Source organism: Erpetoichthys calabaricus, chromosome 5 (assembly GCF_900747795.2).
Source record: "Erpetoichthys calabaricus chromosome 5, fErpCal1.3, whole genome shotgun sequence".
Lineage (NCBI taxonomy): Eukaryota > Metazoa > Chordata > Cladistia > Polypteriformes > Polypteridae > Erpetoichthys > Erpetoichthys calabaricus.
The window spans coordinates 247,393,838-247,407,856 of NC_041398.2; the positions used below are offsets into that span (position 1 = coordinate 247,393,838).

A 14,019-nucleotide genomic window follows, 5' to 3' on the forward strand; every position below is an offset into this window, starting at 1 on the left:
GTTTTTCTGCGTTAACCTCATATTTCTTCATACTTCTTCTCAAACCAAGGGGGTGCGAAGTCGGCCTCGTCCGTCACAGGGGGTGCGAGGGTAAAATGAATAGGGAAGCGCTGCGCTATATCTTAACACATGGTCACGGGGGTCTGCTGGAGCCAATCCCAGCCAACACAGGGCGCAAGGCAGGAACATATCCCCGGGCAGGGCGCCAGCCCACCACAGGGCACACACACCAAGCACACACTAGGGACAATTTAGAATCACCAATGCACCTAACAACTGTCCATATCCTGGAGAGGTAGAAGTGTTAGCGTATAGTGGAGAGATTTGGTGATAAATTTGCCCGTGTATTTTAAAACAGTATTGTCCGTGGCGAGGAGGTTGAGTTATCTGTGCACCCATGGAAGCAAACGCTAGAGAAGAGTTGTATTCTCGAATGTGTTCACGATCATTTTTAGCTTCTGATGTTTGCTGTGTAAGAAGCTGTTGTAAAGACACAGGTGGCTCCCGCAAAGGTGGTAAAGTTACTTTACCGTCGTGGCAGCACCTCGAGTACTTGTTGGATGGATTACTCTCAGCAGGCCAGTATAGTGTATGACATGGAAGAGGACTAATAGGAATCCAGAAATGCCGTGTTGGCTGCGTGTGGGCTGGACCGGTTTTGAAGTGGAAGCAGGACGAACCAGAAGAGAAATATATAGAAGAGATTATATTTGTCATTCCAACATGTGGCGCATTACAAACATTTGTAGTAATAAAATGCATTATGTTTGTCATTCCAACATATGGCATATCCCAAATATTTCTAATAATAAAATGTATTATTTTTGTCATTCCAACACATGGTGCATCACAAACATTTCTAGTAATAAAATGTATTATGTTTGTCATTCCAACATGTGGCGCATTACAAACATTTGTAGTAATAAAATGCATTATGTTTGTCATTCCAACATATGGCATATCCCAAACATTTCTAATAATAAAATGTATTATTTTTGTCATTCCAACATGTGACGCATTACAAACATTTCTAATAGTAAAATGCATTACTACAAATGTTTGTGATGTGTCTTCAGTTGGAATTATAAATATAATGCATATGTTTCTGCTCAGTGCCATTTAGTATGGGGTTTATAAAAGCAGTGTCAATGTTTGTGCTGTACCATCTGTTGGAATGAGAAATGCAATGCATTTTATTGCTGAAAATGTTTGTTATGCTCCATCTTTTGGAATGACCGAGACATAGCAACCAGATGGACACACAGACAGACACACAGAAGCTGGTCCTTTTATTTAGGTGGTTGTATGTAATCATGTATCATTTGAGGTATGTGCAGTCAGCTCTTCTGGGTTTCACTTTGAATGCTTCACTTGCCTGTACACAGTGAGATAAAACAAGAAGCATTAGAGGGTGGCATCAGAGGCTATGCAGGATGACTCGGGTGTCTCCTATCACGATGAAATCTGTAGTTAGGAATTGCTGTAGCAGCCTTGGTCATTAGACGGTTCCAATTATCGGCAACAAATATTTTCTTTCTGATTTAATCTAGTCCCATTTGTCGGGCGTCTGCGGCTCTCTTGTGCAGAGAATATCAGCAGAAGGAGGCGTGCAGTAAACAGTCTGGCCTGGAACATAAACTGTTTATCACAAGGCATTAATAACAGCCCTGTCAAATACGGCTGAGGCTCCTGCATTCCTGAAATAGCCCAGGAGCGCTTTGGGAATTTGTCTTTTTTCAGGTTAACTTGACCGCCTGCGCTTCTAGCCCTGCCGCCTTTTATTCTAGTGAAGGAAATCGCTCCTTTCTATCCACGTGTGCTCATCTGTTTCGGCTGCGCTTGTGGACAGCTGCTGCTGCCGCCTCTGCTACGCTCTTTAGTCCTGAATCTCTTGGCTTTTGTCACACAGGGAACAAGAGACCCTCTTTTCTTGACTGGTGTGTCATTCCCCCCGGATTACCCCATTGGTGAGGAAACCCGACTGAAGCTGTCCGTCTACGATGTCAGGGAGAAGTCACAGGAGACGGTAAGTGAACTCCGCTGGAGGGGCTCTGAGGGGTTTTCTTACAGTTTCTTGAATGAGCAGTTTAAAGAAGAAAGGGAACTGAAGGGTGGGCTGAGTAAAGACTTCCATGTTTTATGTGTGCAATTGAAATAAGATACTAGGAATACAATTAGATTGGACTGGATACGCTGTGTTAATCACTGAGGGGAAACTGTCTTTTCACTTTACCTTTGGGGATCAGAGTGGAGGGTCTGCCTTTGTTTGGGGAGTTATGTACATTTGTTTCATTCTCTTATGTGAATAATATATTTACATGAATGTACAGTACGTGTTTGTGTTTTGGTCATTGAGTGCTTATCGAATTCTCAATTATATAGTGCCTTACACACTATCTATCTATCTATCTATCTATCTATCTATCTATCTATCTATCTATCTATCTATCTATCTATCTATCTATCTATCTATCTATCTATTGTAATGAGTGGCTCTGTAGGTAGACAAGGTAGATGCCAAAAAAGGATGGCCAACCACCCTGGAAGGGGTGGAGCTTTTTGGGTGGGTGGGGTCAGTCATCCCTTTTGGGTGCTTTTTTTTGGCTGAAAGAAAGGAGGAGGCAGCATTAGCATCTCTCCCCAGGATAGGATTGCTTATCTTGTTACATTTTTTATATATATTGTAATGGGCTGGGACGCCCCTGCTGTTTATGGTCCGGGGGAGCAGCCATGGGCTCCTCACTACATCCCCTGGGACGCTTGGTGGCAGCCTCCCTGGCTGACGATGGTGCCTCAGTTTCCTGCAGGGTTTCATGGGAGATGGAGTTATCCACAATCCTGTGGGGATCTGGGATGGCCGCCAGGGGGTGCTGCATGGATCCCGGAGCACACCTGGACATCTCTACAGCCCCGCCCGGAAGTGCAATTAGCCACAGGTGATCAAGCACCTGGAGCACTTTCGGGTGGGCTATAAAAAGGGCCAGCATCCACCACTCCAGAGCCAGAATTGGGAGGAAGAGGATGAGGTTGCCTGGAAGGAGTGGTGGTGCCAGGGGAAGGACTGGTTTGTCTGTTTAAGTGCTTTGGGACTGTATTGGGCCTGTGGGACATGGGGAAGACGTGCAACACAGCTGAAGAGAAAATAAAAGCCTGTGTGATTTTACACGTGCCTCTGCGTCAGTCTGTGCCGGGTCGGGCGCTATATAGCGCCTGTATCACAATATATTGTCACAAGAATGACAAAGAGACATTGGAAAGGTCTGGGGCAGCCACCTGTATAATATTTCCCGGCTGCCAAAATCTATCAAAAAGAACAGACACGTTCACACGACTTGAGTCCAAAACAGAACTGCCTTGCTGCCTTAAAATGGTGGCCTCTATCTATCTATCTATCTATCTATCTATCTATCTATCTATCTATCTATCTATCTATCTATCTATCTATCTATCTATCTATCTATCTATCTATCAATGCAAGTAGAGGAAGTGATGTCATCAGGGTTGGAACCGGCACTGACGTCATTGGTTGCCCCGGAACTGGGCGGGACTTCCCGAGAATGAACTGCAAGGAATTGAGATAGAGAAGCAGTGCACTTTGTCTCCCCCTGGTCAGGTGTGGAATTACTTTTATTCAAGCACTTTAATTGTCCACTAATCACACATGTGCGAAAATATACAGTGCATCCGGAAAGTATTCACAGCGCTTCATCACTTTCTCCACATTTTGTTATGTTACAGCCTTATTCCAAAATAGATTAAATTCATTTTTTTCCTCAGAATTCTACACAACACCCCATAATGACAACGTGAAAAAAGTTTACTTGAGATTTTTTGCAAATTTATTAAAAATAAAAAAATTGAGAAATCCCATGTACATAAGTATTCACAGCCTTTGCCATGAAGCTCAAAATTGAGCTCAGGTGCCTCCTGTTTCCCCTGATCATCCTTGAGGTGTTTCTGCAGCTTCATTGGAGTCCACCTGTGGTAAATTCAGTTGACTGGACATGATTTGGAAAGGCACACACCTGTCTATAGAAGGTCCCACAGTTGTCAGAGCACAAACCAAGCAAGAAGTCAAAGGAATTGTCTGTAGACCTCCGAGACAGGATTGTCTCAAGGCACAAATCTGGGGAAGGTTACAGAAAAATTTCTGCTGCTTTGAAGGTCCCAATGAGCACAGTGGCCTCCATCATCCGTAAGTGGAAGAAGTTCGAAACCACCAGGACTCTTCCTAGAGCTGGCCGGCCATCTAATTTGAGTGATCGGGGGAGAAGGGCCTTAGTCAGGGAGGTGACCAAGAACCTGATGGTCACTCTGTCAGAGCTCCAGAGGTCCTCTATGGAGAGAAGAGAAACTTCCAGAAGGACAATCATCTCTGCAGCAATCCACCAATCAGGCCTGTATGGTAGAGTGGCCAGACGGAAGCCACTCCTTAGTAAAAGGCACATGGCAGCCCACCTGGAGTTTGACAAAAGGCACCTGAAGGACTCTCAGACCATGAGAAAGAAAATTCTCTGGTCTGATGAGACAAAGATTGAACTCTTTGGTGTGAATGCCAGGCGTCACGTTTGGAGGAAACCAGGCACCGCTCATCACCAGGCCAATACCATCCCTACAGTGAAGCATGGTGGTGGCAGCATCATGCTGTGGGGAACTGGGAGACTAGTCAGGATAAAGGGAAAGATGACTGCAGCAATGTACAGAGACATCCTGGATGAAAACCTGCTCCAGAGTGCTCTTGACTTCAGACTGGGGCGATGGTTCATCTTTCAGCAGGACAACGACCCTAAGCACACAGCCAAGATATCAAAGGAGTGGCTTCAGGACAACTCCGTGAATGTCCTTGAGTGGCCAGCCAGAGCCCAGACTTGAATCTGATTGAACATCTCTGGAGAGATCTTAAAATGGCTGTGCACCGACGCTTCCCATCCAACCTGATGGAGCTTGAGAGGTGCTGCAAAGAGGAATGGGCGAAACTGGCCAAGGATAGGTGTGCCAAGCTTGTGGCATCATATTCAACAAGACTTGAGGCTGGAATTGCTGCCAAAGGGGCATCGACAAAGTATTGAGCAAAGGCTGTGAATACTTATGGACATGGGATTTCTCAGTTTTTTTATTTTTAATAAATTTGCAAAAACCTCAAGTAAACTTTTTTCACGTTGTCATTATGGGGTGTTGTGTGTAGAATTCTGAGGAAAAAAATGAATTTAATCCATTTTGGAATAAGGCTGTAACATAACAAAATGTGGAAAAAGTGATGAAGCGCTGGGAATACTTTCTGGATGTGCTGTATATATATATATATAATATATATATATAATATATATATATATATATATATATGTGTAAATCCAACATCTGTCTTTCTGTCTGTCTGTCCACTTTTCACGAGAGAACAACTTAGCAGATTTAGATCGGGTTTTGTTCTATCATTTGCTTGAACATTCTGGTTGATTTTGCGAGTTCTCTTATTGTGCTAAGAGTCAGAGTTCGCTTGTAGGAATGATATACTGTAGTCACACTAATCTGAGACAGAGGCTGTGGGCCAAGGGGAGTGGGGAGTGGGGAGCTGGGCAGGGCCCCCCTCACTGTCCTGTTTCACTAATGCGCTGGTGGTGCCATGGGGGACGGCGCTAGTTACATATCCATATATATATGTATACAGTATATACTTCTACAGTTACACGAGTGGAGTATACAGTATATCTCCTATATAATAACACGTGTCTAATTCCTCTGAGCAATCTGTTTGGTGAGTGTGGCTTTGGTGACCCGACTAAAAAGGAGGTGCAGTTGTGAGATGCATGAGGGGGAGTAAAGGGGGAGTCAGTCGCCTAAAAAACAAGTATAAAAGCGGACAGGAGGCGAGGAGTGCTTCATCTCATGCACACAGCCATGCCGTCTCCATTGACAAACATTAAGATGTACTGAAGAGCTCCGTGACTTTAAACTTTAATACTGCATCATAGGATGTTGTGTTAATAATGCTAAAAGAGAAGCAAACACATTTCTTTGGGTGCCTGTACTTTTTCACGTGACTGTGCATGTGCGCCCACACCATATGGATATTTTTACGTGTAGAAATCCGTTTCTCTCCCAGCGGCAGTTTAATTGGCCCACTTCTTCTTTCATGCACCTGTGTGAAGATGCCCGACTCCAAGAAGTGAAATTCACAGCTGATGGTCGATATTTTGCTCTTCTGCTCATTAATTTATTCTTCCTCAGCTCTGGCTGTGGCTCTGGCACATGTTCTCTTCCTCTCTCTTTCATCATCTAAAGAGGTCCTGCTCAGAAATAGGCCATTTAGCTAAGGAAAGCCCCCTCGAGAGTCGGGGGTCATTTGCTATGGTAGGCCTTAGGTAATTCAGGTGTTTTGACCACAAGCTCGGTGCGATGTAAAATATGTCAGACATTTTTGTCTTCTTTTGCTTTACTGCTAATAGAAATCAAAAGTGACTCTCAGTGACCACCTGCCTCTTTGTCTTCTGCTGTCACAGGCGGCCCGCCGAGCGCTCCGGGGATGTGCTGACTGAGGATGTGTCACCGCCGTTACGTGAGCCTGACTGGATTGTTTCTTGTGATGTTATCGATTTTCACTTGCGTGTAATTTGTATTGGGCCCGCGAGGGGCCTCAGCCCACACATATGCAGCCGGGGTGATGTAAAACATATGTCAGATCAGAGCTGAATCTGATTAGTGGGTAAAGCCTTGGGGGGGAGGGGGGTGTGTGGGGACTGGACAACGTCTGCAGCTCCCAAGTAGGCAGAGGGTCTGTGCCTTTTACAAGCTGGTGCTGATGTCGTGTCGCTTTAAGAAGTTTTTCTGTACTTCTTTATCATTTTAGAGGTCCGCGTATTCAAAGAGACCCAAGATTGAATTCCACTGCTGGCTCAGCAAGTGCCCGCAAGCAAACCGCTCTGCCCGCCTGGCACTTTCAGCAGCATAAATATATGAATCTGCTGCAGTAAGCGGTGTGAGAGGCGCTATATGAGTGAATGTGAGCAAGCACTGAACTGCTCTGCTTGCACTCCATTTACACACATCTCTCCATGTTGTGCTAATCTGTAATTACATGATTAGATAGATAGATAGATAGATAGATAGATAGATACGTAACTATTTTAATATTCACTTGGTCCACGTGTAAATAATCTGAAATTCTCATGACAGAGGGGTAGCAAATTCATCCATCCATCCATTATCCAACCCGCTATATCCTAACTACAGGGTCACCGGGTTCTGCTAGAGCCAGTCCCAGCCAACACAGGGTGCAAGGCAGGAAACAAACCCCGGGCAGGTCGCCAGCCCACCGCGGGGCACGCACACACACACACACACACACACTAGGGACAATTTAGAATCACCAATGCACCTAACCTGCGGATTGTGGGAGGAAACCCACGCAGACACGGGGAGAACATGCAGACTCCACGCAGGGAGGACCCACTGCGCCACCATGTCGCCCGGGTAGCAAATTTTGGATCCTAATTGTTGTCCTCTGTTTCAATACTAATTTGTGTTAGCTCTGCCGATGTGTATGTATGAAAGGCACTATATTACAGTATATGATGTCTGATTGATGAATATTGAGTGTTTATTACACTGTAATTATATCATAAGCTTGTTGTAATATTGATTAGCTCCATATGTAAAATAATCTGAAACTGCCATGAAAGGAACTATATGGAGAAGGAGATAATCCTAATTATAGCCTTTTAATTCTATACAGTACACCTGTTAGTTGTGTTGATGTGTATGAATGAAGGACTTTGATATGGGGTTGGTCTGGAAAGACGCTATATTATAGAAACTCAGATTAATGAACATTGAGCAAGTCACTCAAATTCCTGCACTGTAATTATACCACTATTGTAATGTTCATTTGTTTTATGTGGAAAATAATCAGAGGCTCTCATGAAAGGCACTATATGAAGAAGGGGTAGCTGACTGTTGATCCTAATTGTCACCTTTTATTGTATACACCCATTAGATGACCTGTACTTTGAGATGAGACAGAAAGGCGCTCTATTCTAGGAATTCAGGTTGATGAACACTGACCAAGTCACCGAAGTCACTACACTGTAATTCTATGATATGCCTATTGTAGTACCTGAAACTGCCATGAAAGGCGCTATATGAAGAAGGTGCTGCTAAATATCGATCACCCTTTATTTGTATACACCCATTAGCTGTGCTGATCGGTGCTTTGAGATGAGGCTTATCTGGCAAGGCGCTATATTATAGGATTCAGATTGAAGAACACTGAGCAAGTCATTTAAGTCACTGAAGTCGTTGCATTGTATTTATACGATTATATCCCTATTGTGGTGTTCATTAGTTCTCCATGTTTAATAATCTGAAACTCATAAAGGTGTAGCTGACTGCTGATCCTAATTGTTGACCTTCTACATGTGTACACCCATTGGCTGCGTTGATCTGTTCTTTGAGATGAGGGTTTTCTGGTAAGGCGCTATATTCTGGGAACTCGAATTGATGAACACTGAGCAAGTCATTTACAGTAAGTCAGTGCACTGTAATTACAACATGCCTACTGTAATATTCATTTGTTCTAAAATAATCTGAAACTCTCATGAAAGGAGCTATAGGGAGAAGGTGCTGCTAAATGTCAATCCTAATGATTTGTATACACCCAGTAGCTGTGTTGATCTGTACTTTGAGATGAGGCTTATCTGGTAAGGCGCTATATTCTAGGAACTCAGGTTGACAAACATTGAGCAAGTCACTACCCTGTAATTCTATGATATGCGTATTGCAGTACCTAATCTGAAACTGCCATGAACGGAGCTATATGAAGAAGGTGTGGCTAATTGTTATTCTTAATTGTTGTGCTCTGATTATTTACAGTCCATTTTGTTATCCACGTTGAAGCGTAAAGTGCTTTGAGATGAGGTTTGTCTGGAAAGGCACTATACTGTATTTATAGGAAGTATGACAAACAAGTGAGCACGTCCATTAAGTCAGCACAATTTTAATTAAGTGACATGCCAGTTGGCACACTGATTTGTTCTGCATGTAAAATAGTCTGAAATTCTCATGAAAGGCACTATATAAAGCAGATGTGATTAGTTGTCACCCTTTATTTGTATTCACCTATCAGTTGTGTTGATTTGAACTTTCAGATGAGCTTTGTATAGAAAGGCGCTATATTAAGTGAAGTGTGATTGATGAACGTTGAGCCACACTGTAATTATATAATTATATGCCTATTGTAATACTCATCTGGTCTACATTAAAAAAAATTGAAATTCTCATGACGGGGGCAATATGAAGAAGGGAGGGGTAGCAAATTGTTGATCCTAATTGTTGTCCCCTGTTTGTATACTAATTTGTGTTAGCTCTGCTGATGTGTATGTATGAAGTGTTTTGAAATGAGGTGTGCCTTGAAAGGCACTATAGTATATGATGCCTGAGTGATGAATATTTACCGTTACTGCACTGTAATTATATAATACCCCTGGTGTAATATTGATTAGCTCCATGTGTAAAATAATCTGAAACTGCCATGAAAGCAGCTACACCTGTTAGTTGTGGATGAATAAAGGAGTTTGACATGTGGTTGGGTTGGAAAGGCGCTATATTATGGTGACTCTGATTGATGAACATTGAGCGAGCCCCATAAGTCACTGCGCTGTAATTTCATGATTTTATGCCTGTTGTGATGGTCCATTGTTGCACATGTGAAATATTCTGATACTGTCTTGAAAGGCGCTATATGAAGAAGGTGTAGCTGATTGGTTGATCCTAATTGTCACCTTTCATTTGTGAGCACCCATTAGCATGTACTTTGAGATGAGGGTGGTCTGGTCAGGTGCTATATTATATACAGTGTGATTGATGAACATTGAACAAGTCACTTTAGTCACTACACTGTAATCATGTGACTACATCCATCCATTATCCAACCTGCTATATCCTAACTACAGGGTCACGGGGGTCTGCTGGAGCCAATCCCAGCCAAAATAGAGTGCAAGGCAGGAAACAAACCCCAGGCAGGGCCACCCAGCCCACCACAGGGCACACACACACACACCAAGCACACACTAGGGACAATTTAGAATCGCCAATCCACCTAACCTGCATGTCTTTGGACTGTGGGAGGAAACCCACGCAGACACGGGGAGAACATGCAAACTCCACACAGGGAGGACCCGGGAAGTGAACCTGGGTCTCCTAACTGTGAGGCAGCAGCGCTACCCACTGCACCACCGTGCCACCCCATGTGACTACATCTCTATTGTAATATTGATTTGCTAAAGTACTTTGATATGAGATTTGCCTGGAAAGGCGCTATATCGTAGGAAGTGTGATTAATGAACATTGAGCAAGACCTGCAAGTCCCTTTGCTGTACTGTAACTATAGGATTATACCCTCGTTGTGAGGTTCATTTGTCCTCCATGTGAAATAATCTGAAAGGCACTATATGAAGAAGGTGCAGTTGATTGTTGATCCCTACTTGTTGTCCTTTTCTCCCACTAATTGTGTTGATCTGTATGTGTAAAGTGCTGTGAAACGGGGTTAGACTAGAAAGGCGCTATAATATGAACAACAAGCAAGTCACCTAAGTCCCAACACTCGAATGAGACGCTGTGCATCTTGTAATGTTGATCTGCTCCATGTGTAACATACTCTGAAATTGTCATTAAAGTAATCAGTCAAACAAACTGGACGTCCAGTCCAAGGCCGGCACCAGTCAAGGAGTTACTGACAGCTGACCCTGAGCAGGCCGCTTAACCCGCCTGTACTGTTTGGATGAATAGCTTGAGGTGAGGCATGTGTGGTGGGTCAGGCACTGTATTATAGGGAGTGTGGCTGAAGAGTAGCAAGTGAGTCACTTGAGTTGTGAATTATGAGAGTGTCACTTATATATATATATATAAATTTATAGACAGTGAGAGAGTTTCCATGAATAAGTGCGGTTTAATAAATTTGACTAAGAACTAACAAGTCTTTGGTCACTGAGCCAACTGTCCTGGCGTATGACACCCCCCAACCAGGCACCAGACCACAAGATAGCTGCCATGCCACTACTATCTGCTTCCGCCTTTTGGATTTCAGAAGTGCTTTTTGGTTTAATATTTTGCTTAGGTGCCCTCACTTTGTTTAATGGAGGTGTGGACTATTTTTATTTATTTTCTGTTTTGTCTTTTAAGCATTCCCTTTTGAATCCAGTTTCACTTTTGGTTTTTGTTTCTTCTTGTTTGCTAATGAAATCGTTAATCAAAAAGAGCCATTGGTTTTGTCTTCTGGGGCCAGAGATTTTCATGGTTCCTCTCCCCTCTTCTGGATTTTTTACATTTTAGAACATTAGAACAATTTGGATGAGAAGAGGCCATTGAGCTCATCAGTCCCACCTGCTTAATTCTTCCAAAAATAATGTCTCGATGCATGCTCAATAATCCAGGTAAGGAAATTCTAGAAAGTTGATTCAGTTCATATGGACGTAGTTCTTTTCCAGGGAGATATGTGACATCACTCATCCAAGTGACTTCCTCAGTCTCAGTTGACTGCAGGTTTCTCCAGCCTTATAAACAGTACCTTTGCATAATGACTGGCTAACAATGGGCCGTGTGATCAATGATTTGCAAATTGTCCATTGATCAATGGCCATGAGTACCATTCACAGAGAGTTGGGGAATGGCTGCAATCACAGCATTGTAAGATGGTGAAAGAAGAAGAGAGGAAGGACAACCGCTGCCTAAGCGAAAACCTTTGGTGATCCCTTAGGTGTCAGGAGTATTGGAACAGCTGAGACGCATTTTTTCAAAACACCAGGTCTCGGTGGCTTTCAAACCCCAAAGCACGCTTCGGCAAAAATTGGTCCACCCCAAGGACCAGGTGCCCCGGCACAGAGTAATATAGTTTACGCAGTTAAGTGCCAAGAGGATTGCCGTGAATTATACATCGGGGAAACCAAACAAAGCGAAGTGGATAGCACAACACAGAAGAGCTACCTCATCAGGCCAGGACTCCACAGTCTATTTACATCTACAGGACAGTGGTCACTCTTTCAGTGATGAAGATGTGCACATCCTGGACAGGGAGGAACGCTGGTTTGAGTGAGGAATCAAGGAGGCCATTTACATGAACCGAGGAGGAGGGGGCCTAAGGATACATCTTTCACCATCTTACAATGCTGTGATTGCAGCCATTCCCCAACTTTCTCTGAATGGTACTCATGGCCATTGATCAATGGACAATTTGCAAATCATTGATCACACGGCCCATTGTTAGTCAGTCATTATGCAAAGGTACTGCTTATAAGGGTGGAGAAACCTGCAGTCAACTGAGACTGAGGAAGTCACTTGGATGAGTGATGTACCATATCTCCCTGGAAAAGAACTATGTCCAGATGAACAGAATCAATTTTCTAGAGAATCCTCCAAAATAACATCAAGTTCAGTTTTTGAAGGTCCCATAAGTCCTGCTGTCCACTACACTACTTGGTCACTTATTCCAAGTGTCTGTGGTTCTCTGTGTGAAGAAAAACTTCCTTATGTTTGTGCAAAATTTCCCCTTAACAAGTTCAAGTTGTTCTTAATGAACTCATTTTAAAGTCACCGTCTCGATCCACTGGACTAATTCCCTTCATAATCTTAAACATTTCAGTCAGGTCTCCTTTTTATCTCCTTCTGCTTAAACTGTAAAGGCTCAGCTCTTTTTAATTTTCTTCATAACTCATCCCCTGATGTCCTTAAACAGCCAAGTTGCTCTTCTTTGGACTGCTATGTCTTTATGGAGACCAAAACTGCACACAAGACTCCAGATGAGGCCTCACCAGTGTGTTATAAAGGTTGAGCAGACCCTCCTGTGACTTATACTCCACACATCAAGACGCTATATAACCTGATATTCTGTTAGCCTTCTTAATTGCTTGTCTGCCAGTTGATAGTGATGAGTCCACTACAGCTCCTAAGTCCTTCTCATGAGGTGGACTCTCAATTTTCAGACCGCCCATTGTGTATTCAAACCTCACTTTTGACTTCCTATGTGTCATACTTTACATTTACTGACATTGCATTTTCTTTTGCTTAGACTGTAAAGGCTCAGCTCTTTTAATCTTTCCTCATCACTCATCCCCTGTAGCCCTGAATCAGCCTAGTTGCTCTTCTCTGGACTTTCTCTAGTGCTGTTATGTCCTTTTTGTGGCCTGAAGACCAAAACTGCACTCAGTACTCCAGATGAGGCCTCACCAGTGTGTTATAAAGCTTGAGCAGAACCTCCTGTGACTTGTACTCCACACATCAAGGCGCTATATAACATGACATTCTCTTAGCCTTCTTAATGGCTTGTCTGGCAGTTGATAGTGTCAAGTCCAGTATGACTCCTAAGTCCTTCTCATGAGGTGGACTCTCGATTTCCATCCCTCCCAGATTATCAAGGCACCTGAGCTGCCATTTTCAGTGGCCGAGGTTATGGCAGCAGGACTTACTGTGTACTTAAACCTCACATTTCTACTTCCTAAGTAGCGACCATCTACAATTATCAATATTAATTCAACATTAATTAACACTTAGAACTTCTTCTTTTGGCTGCTCCCGTTAGGGGTTGCCACAGCAGATCATCTTTGTCTGCATATTGATTTGGCAAACTTTTACACCGGATGCCCTTCCTGACGTAACCCTCCCCACTTATCCGGGTTTGGGACCGACACAAAACATAAAACAGTGCTTATTGCAAACCAGTCTGCACATTCAAAGCAGTGCCAGGAAACCTTGCCCCTGTGTGTGTGGGACCTGCACACGTGTGTCTCCCGCCCCATGTAGGTCTGTCCCATCCATGTGTGAAATGAGCAGAACCTGACACCAAAAGAGGTTTGGGGCAGCCACCCATATACTGCAAGAATTGAAATTTCGGTAACACAGTAAGTGTACGGGTTGACTCCAAAACAGAACCAAATACAAAGTGGAGGTTGTCTTGCTTTTAGGGCAGGCTGGCGGAAGTGACATCATTGGGGCCCGGAACCGGAAGTGATGTCATCACCCCTCACCCCAACCCCT

The 14,019-nt window shown here is 43.5% G+C and overlaps 1 protein-coding gene across 3 annotated transcripts in view; it reads left to right on the forward strand.

The window, feature by feature from the left end:
• Positions 1-14,019, forward strand: part of inpp4b (inositol polyphosphate-4-phosphatase type II B) — a 533,162-nt gene that overhangs the window by 123,472 nt on the left and 395,671 nt on the right. For all 3 annotated transcript variants that reach the window (XM_051928128.1, XM_051928130.1, XM_051928129.1), the window contains one exon: positions 1,910-2,026. In XM_051928128.1, coding sequence (XP_051784088.1) covers positions 1,910-2,026 — 117 coding nt within the window. The remainder of the gene's footprint in view (positions 1-1,909; positions 2,027-14,019) is intronic.